This window comes from Protomyctophum parallelum, assembly GCF_964188405.1.
Source record: "Protomyctophum parallelum genome assembly, chromosome: 7".
In the NCBI taxonomy this organism is placed as follows: Eukaryota; Metazoa; Chordata; class Actinopteri; order Myctophiformes; family Myctophidae; genus Protomyctophum; species Protomyctophum parallelum.
The window spans coordinates 30538728-30550183 of record NC_139705.1 but is presented as its reverse complement, the minus strand read 5'-3'; the positions used below and the strand labels follow the sequence as shown (position 1 = coordinate 30550183).

General features: G+C 43.2%; 1 protein-coding gene across 3 annotated transcripts; it reads left to right on the top strand.

Annotated features, from left to right (window-relative positions):
- The first annotated feature begins 2 nt into the window (after positions 1 to 2).
- Positions 3 to 10915, top strand: LOC310861845 (uncharacterized protein). 3 transcript variants are annotated; one of them, XM_083769523.1, is made up of 4 exons: positions 3 to 65; positions 1413 to 2043; positions 4725 to 4913; positions 9150 to 10915. In XM_083769523.1, the coding sequence occupies exons 2-4, from the start codon at positions 1417 to 1419 to the stop codon at positions 9945 to 9947; spliced, it is 1614 nt and encodes a 537-aa protein (XP_083625649.1). In that variant the 5' UTR covers positions 3 to 65; positions 1413 to 1416; the 3' UTR covers positions 9948 to 10915. The 3 variants fall into 3 exon arrangements, with proteins under 3 accessions (XP_083625649.1, XP_083625650.1, XP_083625648.1); XM_083769524.1 differs by lacking the exon at positions 3 to 65 and adding an exon at positions 97 to 216 and having other exon boundaries at positions 4725 to 4814; XM_083769522.1 differs by lacking the exon at positions 3 to 65 and adding an exon at positions 97 to 216.
- The last annotated feature ends 541 nt before the right edge of the window (positions 10916 to 11456 follow it).

Sequence of the window (11456 nt, the reverse complement as noted above, 5' to 3'; positions counted from 1 at the left end):
TGGGGGATTTGAATAATAAACACAACAAACCAAACTGCCGTAAAACAAAATGAAGAAGAACGCATGTGACTGTCTGTTCGTTAGATTTCTTGAGATATCGAGTAGAGTCACGAGTTAAAGCTTTGCATCAACGCACAACTGTATTTCTTATTTTTTGATATATATAAAACATCTTTATTTTGTCGCGGTTTCTTCTACTCTGTGAACACAGTTGTGGTAAGTGCTGTGCTATAGCTAGGCACCGTTAGCTACTAGCTACTCCACTTTAGCATTAAGCTAATTCGTTACAAGCTTGCATTGATTTGCGATTTGAATATATATAGTAGTATATATATATTTTTTAACCTACTATATATATATATATATATAGTAGGTTAAAATGCTTGCAGTGATTTTGATGCTACTTGAGTTGTACTGTGTTGATGCTGGGGCATTCCCTGAGAGCGGGATGAAACAACCGCTTAAATCAGGCCAAATAGGTTATTTAGTCATGTGGCCAGTCAATTCAATGGAGCTTTCACTAAATATTAAAAACCATACTGTACATTTTCCTGAATATACAGCCATTACATACAACGATAAACCACAAGCAAGCCAGTGTCTAGCCCCTCTCCGAACCCTCCATAAAGCTTTTCTGAAATTTGGATGAGTTTTATGTAGGGTCCCTGTTCATAACTATATTTTCGTATGGGAATTTTGGAACGCGGACATAAATATGCTCCGTAACATTGTATCTGCGCCGTTTGACGGCCTGTTTTCCTTTGAGGGCTTCTGATTCGTGAACTATAAGTACCTATACATTCCGCTGCGAATATCTCCTGTGGCGCGGAAGCCGTTAAGTATTTTTAATCTTTGTTTGACCGATTTGGTCGCTTTATTTCTTCTTGTTTGTTTACCGTTTATTGTACCGCCTCCCGGTGTGCGGTTGGCTTGTGCGGCTACGTCCCTGCCTCTGATCTGCTCTGTCATAGCTATAGCGCCACTAGCTAGCCAGATAGGCGGTACAATGAGGTGTCAATAAACAAGGAAGGAAGAGAAGAATCAAAGCGACCAAATCGGTCAAACAAAGATTAAAAATACTTAACGGCTTCCGCGCCACAGGAGATATTCGCAGCGGTATTTATAGGTACTTAAAGTTCACACATTCAGAAGCAATCACACGAAAAAAAGTCCTGAAAGAGCGCAGAAGGACTTATCCGAAGTTGTTTACGTTTATATATGTGTGCGTACCCGGTGGCAGGGTGGAGGTGGAATAGGACCCAATGCTCTGGGTCTAAAAAATGTCAGAAACTTCAGTAGCATTGGGTTCTGCTTGTAGGGCTAGCCAGTGTCTAGTCAATATCACTTGTGCATTAATTTCATGATTTGCTTGGGTGTGTTTTCATATCTTGTGTCTGTATGTGTGCACACAGAGAAATGGATTCATTTGAAAGCTTCGAGATCTACGTCCCAGAAGAGGCAGAAGTAAAAACTGTCCCCCTCATGACCCTACCAAAAGCCATTTTGAGGCAAATGGGACTTAACAAGACATTCTGCATCAATTCCAGAGACCTCGCCAGCTTGCCAGAAGGAATATGCATTTCTCCGGTAGTGATACGGAAGACGGGGGGTCGCCCAATGATCAGCCAAGATGATAAGTTACATTTGCATATCGCCACCAAAAAGCAGTTGAGATCCCGGAACCCTCTTACCATGCCTTTTGTGATCTCCAACCATACTGCCTTAAACGTGCTGTCAGACCTCTGCGGAAAGACGTCAAACCACCACACCAATGCCTCACCACTACCCTGTTCCACATCTCAACTCAGGCAAGACGCCGTTATTATCTACCGTGGTCAGATCTATCTGTCACTGAAGAAGCGCACGCCAATGGGAAGTCAAAGACTGATCCCCCGCCGTGACCCCGTCCACAACACAGATGTACCTTCCCCAGTCATCGAGATAACTTCTGACTCTGACAATGATGACGCCAACACAGATGCACCTGCCACTGCAGCCATCGAGATAACTTCAGCTTCTGACGATGACAGCCAGGATGAGACGGTAAGATATTTGATCTTATCATCTGGTGGTGTTGTTTAGGATGAGCAGCAGGGCTGGGATCTGAGCTCAATCATTTAATTCAAATCTCTAACATCCTATCTCTGTCCTAGAAGTGATCAGTTGCAGTTTGACTGATTAGCCATTGTAGAATCAGTCCATGTTTCCAGGAAATGCAGAATATTGGATAATCTCAGTTCATTTTATTTCCCAAAAATGTATATATCCCATTATTCCTTGCTCTCAACCTAGTAGGGAAGTAGGGAACCTCACTGTCACACGCACGCACGCACAGTCGCATACACACACCCGCTTTCTCTCTCCGTCTCTCTCTCCCATGCTCGTTCCACGACAAATCCGTGGAGCAGTACCCTGGCTGTAGGCCAGGTGTAGGCAATTGTTGAGTCATAACTCAGGAATGGAGCATCATTGCAAAACATCTTTCATATATGGTCAAGTTGGTCAACATTGCACCTCAAATTACTACACTTTGCACAGTGCTGCAGCAAAATGGCTGCTGTTTGTTAGGAGAACCTGAAAAGGTTTAACCTGATTCTGAACGGGAACCCGTTCTGGTGTTTTAAGCAGTATGTTATACTTTAGCTATTGAAAAATAGCAGATCTACAAGCTCGTAGTGCGGCACTCGTTGCCGCACTATGAGCTTGTAGATCTGCCGCTGTCTGGGTCAAGAAGCAATTATTAACTTGTATAAACAGACTAGCGTATTTTAACAGCAGCAGTTAAACTAATGCACAAGACAAACACAGCCGTGTCCATCAGATATACATTCTGTAAAGAGCCAGCCAATGTAGACAGTCGGGGGTTCAGTTTGGATTCCAGCAGCTCATCGTCTCCAGAAACATGGTTTGTCCGTAACTCTGACCGGTTGTGACCCAAACCATGCGACAGTGCACTTAATCTTACATTTTATTCACAAACTCATAACCTTTGATGTCTACTTTGAACACTAATCTCCACAACAGACTTAGCCTGGGAGGCATACCATTTTCGGGTTTATGATCTGGTCGGGCGCGGATGATAACTTATGTCATGTTGTAGTCGGGTTTGTAGTCATCGGGCCGGAACCCCCAAATCGGAATTACCCAAAATAATTCCCAGCGATCAGTAGTTTCTCCAACTATTCTTGGAATATTTAATTTGGTATAGCCATCTTTTATTCCCACTTGTAGCGACTGGCGAGACTAACAGCAAACAGGGGGGACCAAAACAAAGTGATGCAGATTATTTTTTATCATTCGGTCTGGACCAGATCACACAGGCGATTTTTTTAACACAGGCTTTCCTCTGAGGTGGAAAGTCTGGTGACGCGGAGGTTACAACAGACTGATGGGGCGATTGGCCCTCCTGGCTTGAAATGACAAGCCATCAGCTCAGTAACTCTACCGCATCCAAACGCCTAATTGTCTCCACCAGCCGAAGGCATGGGGGAGAGTATGTTTTGCACTCCGTCCGTCCGTGTGTCCGTCCGTCCGTGTGTCCGTCCGTCCGTCCGTGAGCAGCTAATCTCGGCCACCGTTAACCCGGTCGATGCCAAATTTTGCACACACACTCCCTGGATGCCAACCATGAACCTCTGCCCCAAACTTTCCAGAACGGCCTGTTATAGCGCCACCAGGAGGCCGCTTTGTGCAAAACAAGTTTTTGCACAGTACACCTACAGATTTTGTCCAAACATCACGCAAATTGGTACACAGTCTCTCTAGAGCCATTCAACCAAACCGGTCTTTCAGATTTCTCAGACTCCATCCTGATTGGTTAAGATTGGCTTCCAAAATTCACAGGAGTGCTCAGTTTCAAACAAAATGCTGCAAATCATGAACACATCGCGTGATTTCCGTGAAATTGTGCACCCACATTCCCACTAGGCCGAGGACGAAATGCCACATGAACAATTTCAACTCAGCCTCAAGGTGGCGCTATAACTGGCCCAAAAGTGTTTTTACCTCTAACTGCACGGATCTGTGGATAACTTTGTATGCCAACTCCCTAGAGGCCAAGGAAAAACCTTTGCCTGGAATTTTTCACATCTGCTCTTTATAGCGCCACCAGGAGGCCGACATATGTAAAACACATTTTCTATTATTACTCCTTCACATTTTATCCAAATTTCACGCAAATCGCTACACATGATCTCCATAGTCATGTGATCAACACCGGTTTGTTTGATTTCTCATATTCCATCCTGATTGGCCACGATTGGCTCCTACAGTTTTCAGGAGTAGCAAATGGCCACAACTCCTCAACGCAGCGTCCGATTGCGATGAAACTGTGCACGCATATTCCCACTAGGCTGAGGAAGAATCCTGGTGGAGACCTGTGCCGATTGGCACTTTATCTAGTTTATCTCTCATATCGTCCCTGTCGGGAAGAAAACCTCCTAACTTTTTTAGTTTTTAGTTTTTAATATAAAATCAATGCTATTGAATTATTAAAAAAATTCAAAAGAACTTTCGACAAAAGCTCTTAACTTCATTGGACCCTCAAACTGCCTGCTATAGCTCATGCAAGTAATTGACAATATATAAAGTCACAATACCAACTTTGATGAGGCAGTATTGCATTGCAAAAAAAGAAGCTTTTCTTAATTTCCTGGAGTTAGGTGGTTTCTCCCCGACAGCAGAGATATATTAATCCTATTTTCTCCCCGAAACCCCCTGTGCAGCCTCAGTTCTGTGAAACCTCTCCTGAACCCCTCAAGATTGCATTACAGAAGAAGGCAGTTGAGGAACAATTCCTCATGAGGAGTTGTCAGGTGAAGTTGATCAGAATCCCTCGAGAGACGCTTAATTTATTATTGGCCAAAACACAAATGGACTCCGTCTCCCCGAGAGAGTGCTATGGCACACATGAAGTGAGTATTGTTTAGTTGAATTATCATGTAGGTAATGAAAACAAATAAAACCAGCACGCCGATGTACCTTTTGGTGGCTTGAAACGGTACCAGAAAGTACTGTGTGTGTGTGTGTGTGTGTGTGGTTTTTTTTTTCATGTTGAAATTTGGGAAGTGCATGTTCTTGCATGCTTCTCCCCTTTCCTCATTCTTAGTGTAATTATCATTTATTAAGATAACTTCCTCTTTCTGATATGTCTCTTTGGGGATCGCTACAGCCTATCATTTCCATCTAATCTTTTTTTCTTTATTTTTTGATTGAGCTTGATTGAGGTTTTGAGGTTGAGCTTTTACCTAAACCAACTTGTCTCACTAATATCAGTCTATAAACCTTTCCTTTCACTCTGGCTGTTACCCATCTGTCCCATCCTTCTCCACCCGTTGCATCCTGCCTTGTACCCTCTTCTTTATTTCTCTTTCACACTATCTTTAACAAACGGTTGAACCAAGTATTTAAACGTAACCAGTTGACCCCCAAGTATTTAAATTCAATCCACCATCGCCAGTCTAAATTCATCCACCATCGCCACCTACCTCTAAATTCATCCACCATCGCCACCTACCTTTAAATTCATCCACCATCGCCACCTACCTCTACTCCTTTCAACCTCACCGGTCCACTGTGGATACAAGCTATGACACAGCGTGACGTATCCAAATGTTTGACTGCTGTTTTCATCGGCAATGTGTGATCTGATCCAGTGTGCATAAAATGAAGCTGTTAACATTCAAATATTAGGGTTTGTGGGGGTCGAGGGGAGGCACTGTGAAGTGGTTGACAGCAGCTGGGTGTTGCCACCTTTGTGTTGGCTACAGTGTGGGCAACAACATGGAATGAGAGAGGGCCTAATTTCCCCTTTGCTGTTGGTTAGCAGAGAATGGGGACTGATACACACTCTCCCAGCTGTGTCCCCGCCGGGGTTTGTAAGGTTGTTGTGCCTGAACGGTAGGGATTGGTCCGTCCTGCAGCACTACTAGGGTTCAGTGGAGAATGGGGGTAGTCACTAGTCACTGTGCAGCCGTTGTTGGTGCCATATAATCTGATGTCACGCCTCCTCGTTCAGTGTAGGCAGGCGAGTGGCTGATATCTTCATGCAGTTTGAGCTTAGCCCATTTTGGGGCGGGAACCCCTTTTGGAGTTAAGCGTAATGTTATACTTTTTATCTACAAGCTCATAGCGCGGCACCGAGTGCCGCACTACGAGCTTGTAGCGCGGCACGATTTTTCTAAAATAGCTATTTTAGAAAAATCGTGAAAATGTAGTGCAAATATTTGAATACTGTATATATTTCTTTCAGAGCCAACGTTTTTAACTCAAATCTTTGCTTCTGGGGCGGTCCCTGCCTGGAACAACATATTTTCAGATGGGGGTTGGCAGCCAATTACATATAATCTTGGGGATCCTTGACAGTTGACATGAAAATGTTAGAGAACCACCGACATTCAGAAAACTGTCAGGATTTAGAAGACATTTGTAGAATCGTTCCCAGGTGTAAATGGGTTAGTCATATGTATCACATGGCATTGCCTGAATTTCAGCCTGATGAATGTTATGTTATGCACACAGTGCTTGAGCATTGGACACACCCCTGTTGATGGCACTTCACAGTCCATTTTGTAAGACTTCAATGCTTGATTCAATATGTGCACGTTTGACTGTGCCGCCTACCTTCAAACACTCCTGGACATCCCTCACGACATTTGTCAGGTCAACAAGTTCAAGGTCATGTCTGGCTAAGTCAAGTCTTGTCCCCATCTGTTTTTTGTGCGTTTCAATTGTCATAACTTGCTCCCTCCTTGGGAATATTTAGATTTAGCACCAGGCTGTACTCTAGGTTAGATAGGGGCCTGTTTTGCTCATCCATCTTATCCAAAATGCAGTGAAACTCGTTGTTGTTGTTGATGTTGCACTGTCTGCAGCTGCAGTGTATGTCGGGGTCTGCATGTCACTGTCATTGCTCACAGGGCTGTGCGAGTCGTATTGCGCAGTATGTGTGAAGGTGAAGGCTCATACATAGTCTGGATTTACGGTGGTGGGGTGACCACTGAACTACAACATGACGTCACGAGCCGCGGTGAAGAGCAAACCACCGTCACCGCTCCAGCCCTTCTCTCTGTTTTTACTCACCACCGCTCAATGTTATTTCAGCTCCGGTGGTCAGCTCACCACCAGATAGGTGGTCACCTCATCACCGAAAATCCAGACTATGAATAGGCCTTTATCAAGCCCCCCTGAAACGTCTGGCTCGGTCTGAACTGAAGCCCCATGCAGGACGTGCTGGGTGCACTGTGTGAATGGGGGGCGGTTACAATTTTTCTGAGTCTGAACTCTTTTCATTCTCTGTGGAACCCATAATGTCCAGTACAATCAGGTCATCATTATCACAGAATAGATTTATAAGTGCATGTTCGGAAATCGGGGCCGATCACGTCATTTTCAATGATCGGAATCTGGTCGGGAGCAAAATGTTTTGATCAGGAGATCCATAGTGTCAGTATTTTATCCATATCATAATATTGGAATGGATTTTGTATGTGATTTTGTATATTGTACTATTGTGTTCTATAAAAATATGAATATCGGATCGGGGAAAAATCTGTATCGACGGCAGAATGATACTCAAAATCAAATGATGGGAATGGTATCGGGGGGCAAGAAAACGTGATCGGGACATCCCTAGTTAGGCGATCTCCTTTGTGGCGGTTCCTCTGTATCTTTGATTGAAATGACACATTGGAGATGAAGACGTATGATCAAACTCACACTAGTGGTGTTTTTGTCGACTAAAACTAAGACGAAAAATGTTCGACTACGTTTTTTCACTGACAAAAACTAAATGGAAACTAAGCTATGATGACTAAAAGCTTATGATATTTCGACTCACTAAAACTTGACTAACACTAAAACATTCCAGGTGACTAAAATGTGACTGAAGCTAAAACTATCGAAGAGACTATGAGTAAAATGAAAAATTGCTGCCAAAAAAAAACACTGACTCACACGTTGGGTTACTTGTGACTGAGGGGACATCGTGGCTCGGTTTGCCGTTTTCACAGCTTCCATCGTTGCCCATGTAGCAAATAGCAATACATTATCCGCGCCAATATAACCCGAAGAAGGAGTCTGTGTTGGAGAACTGGTGATTTAACCTATTCAGAACGGGAACCCCTTTTGGTGTTTTAAGCATTATGTTATACTTTAGCTATTGAAAAAATAGCAGATCTACAAGCTCATAGCGTGCTACGAGCTTGTAGATCTGCTATTTTTGAAAAATCGAATGTGACCCAATTTCTTTATATATATTCTTTCAGAGGGAACATTTTTAACGCAAATCTTTGCTTGGGGGGTCCCTGGAACAACATATTTTCAGATTAGTAGGTATTTCAGAAAACTGTCATGATTTAGAAAGATTTTTTTTAAATTTCGATGTCAGGCCTAAATCGGTTAATAAAAAATTCAATAAAACATACATGATCCAAGCCAAGGTTCTACTTTTGTATCAACCGTCTGTAGTAACGACCAAATATATCTAAGACTTTCTCTGTTTTAGAGCGACGGCTTCCTTCCATACCAGAACTAAAAGTAAACGCAAGAAAAACAAACTCGCCGGCGCACTCTCCTCTCAGCCCAGTTAAAGACACAGCCCCTCTGAGGGCCTGTCTACATAGCCTTAGGGGTTACAGTCCTTTTAATGAAATCATCAGTCAGATGATTTGTGAACTAAGCAGTGTTTCCCCTAGAATGGAGTTGTAGCAGAGCAGTTGTGAATATTTATCTTTCATTCAAAAATATATATATCTTTTTTATATATGTACATTTTACATGTTGTTGCTTGGTCACTGTGGCCCTTTGTACAGCCTCCAGGCAAAACACCTCTGTATTTTGCATTGGCAATACAGAGGCGTCCATCTTTGCATGCATGCAAGATCATTATTAAGATGTATTTTTCATATGTCTCCTTGCACATTCCACACATTCCATTGTTTGAAATGTATAAAACAATACAAATTTGCATACAAATGTAGGAGCGGCACAAATGCATATAGGGGAAACATTGCCAGGTATATTTGTGTCATGAGGTACCATTCAGTCTAGACAGACGGCACTTTCTAACAAAGTATGCTCAGACTGCTCAGCCATGTGTTTATATATGTGGGATTTGCAGGCTGTGTAATCGAGGATTTACTTTCTTCCAGGAATCACTAAAGAACCACAAGACCAAGAAGAATCTCGCTCGGTGTGAAGACAACGGACTTGCAGCTGACCTATCGTCCAACAGTGACACGGAGCAGGTGGACACGGTGGTCAGCGAGAGTAATTCTGGAGAGGTACGACAAAGAAAGAAAAATACATTTGTGTTCCAGAGCGAAACCAGTAGCATTGACGGTGAACTGGAAGACGCATGCCTGCAAAAAACACAGCCGTTTGCTCCAAACACGCAGAGTGAAAATAATGCGTCCGACAGTGAAGGCAATGCGATGGACGGTAACAACAACGCAGTGGACGGTGAGAACGACGCAGGAGACGCAGGGGACATCGCAATGGCGGGCAGCAACAATGTGGACAGTGAAAACGATGCGGGGGACTGTGGCGACATGGCAATGGAGCGCAGCAACAATGTGGACAGTGAGAACGATGCAGGGGACACTGGCGGCATCGCAATGGAGCGCAGCAACAATGTGGACAGTGAAAACGATACGTGGGCCTGTGACGACATGGCGATGGACGGTGACAACTATGCAGGGGACAGTGCGATGTCTTCACAGTCCCCTGCGTCGTTCTCAATGGACGGTGACCACGATGTAGTGGGAGGGGGTGGCACGTCGTCCGTTGCAGAGATGAGTGCAGAGGTTCCACTGCGACATGTGTTCACGGCCACCGCAGGAGGACAGCATCAGAACTTTGACTTTGACCAACTGGCACGAGAGGAACAACTCGCCCGTATGAGAGCCAAGGTCAAAGAGAAGGAGGCCGCTCTCAGCAACCTCCGTTGAAGTGAAGTGATTTGCAGAATCTGCCTGTCTGTAATGCAGTGGTTCTCAGACTTGTTTTAATTTAGAGGACCACCATAAACTTTACAGTTTCCATTTGGAACCCCCCCACCTCCAGGAACCCTGGGGGTGCCTGGACCCTGCATTGAGAACCACTGCTATATAATTTATTTAGCTTGTTTTTCCAAGTTGGTAAATGTGTATTTACATGACTGTGTTGATTTGACAGGACGTTAAGGTGAAGTAGGGTTGTCCCGATTGGATATCGGTCGCGTAATTTTCAAATGATCTGAATTGTATCGGGAGCCAAAAAATGTGATCGGGACATCCGTATTATCAGTATATCCACAACATAATATTAGACTGGAAATTGTATCAGTAAATACTGCTCAAAATCACACAGCTCAAATTCAAGTGATCGGAATCGGATCGGGAGTAAAAAAAACTTGATCGGGACATCCCTAGTGTGAAGTGATCACACACGCGTTCCTGTCATTCATGCACAAGACAAGGCACTTTTCTTTACTAATTGTCACTGTAATGTTAGTAGTTGTCTAGTAAATGTGTTTTTTTATGCAGGTATTCAATACTTTAACTCACACACCTATAATTCTTCCCGATATGACTTTTATTTGACCACTTTAACCCTTTTAAACTATTGCTTTGTTAAGCAGGGTCAGCTCTGTACTTTTATTTGTTGTTCTGCATGGAGTTGGCTGCCTGTGTTTGGACACGCTCCTGACACACACAAACTCTCGTTTGCAAAGAACTTTTATGTTTTGAGATTGTAATTCCGTAGATTTCGGTTGCTCATGACCAAATATGTTGACGGCGTTGATTTTGACCATGTCAAACGTTTTCAATAAAACATTTCTGCTTTGCAGTTTCCCCAAATACTATATTGTAATGAATTGGCTGAAAGCCTTCATACATGATGTACTGTATGCATCCATCCACCCACCCTACTGCGCTTGACCATACAATAATAATGTCTCCAGACCTGATACCATGGCATCGATGGTACACATACAGTAGGTTATCTTTTAAGCAACCTTTATAAAGCCTTATCGTCTCAAGTGTAGCCTAAACTATGAGAAGCACAGTAGTCACAGAGCAGGACAAGTTCACCCCAATGACAGCATGTTACATCTCTCGATATGAGCCGCACCAGAACTAGATTGCCGTGTCTCATAAAAGAAAATGAGTGTGTGGCACATGGGTGATTGGGAGCCAGTGGTGGATAATAACTAAGAACATTTACTCACATACTGTACTTGAGTACAATTTTGAGGGTGCTTTTACTTTAGTATTTACGTCACTATCTCAGAGGCAAGTTTTGTAAGCCTATTTTATATAGTATTTCTTTACTCCAGTTATTTCCTTTCAATTTGACGGCTTTCACTTTTAATTTCACAGCTTTTATTAGTTACTTTGAAGATTGAGTTAATTTAAAACAACATACCTTATCCACTTAAGTGCTATTTTATACTTAGGTTATTCAAAAATAGCACA

Coding starts and splice junctions, on each gene's coding strand:
- LOC310861845 (XM_083769523.1), top strand. CDS start 1,417: ATGGATTCATTTGAAAGCTTCGAGATCTACGTCCCAGAAGAGGCAGAA. Junction 2,044..4,724: donor ATGACAGCCAGGATGAGACG/GTAAGATATTTG, acceptor CCCCCTGTGCAG/CCTCAGTTCTGTGAAACCTC. Junction 4,914..9,149: donor AGTGCTATGGCACACATGAA/GTGAGTATTGTT, acceptor ACTTTCTTCCAG/GAATCACTAAAGAACCACAA.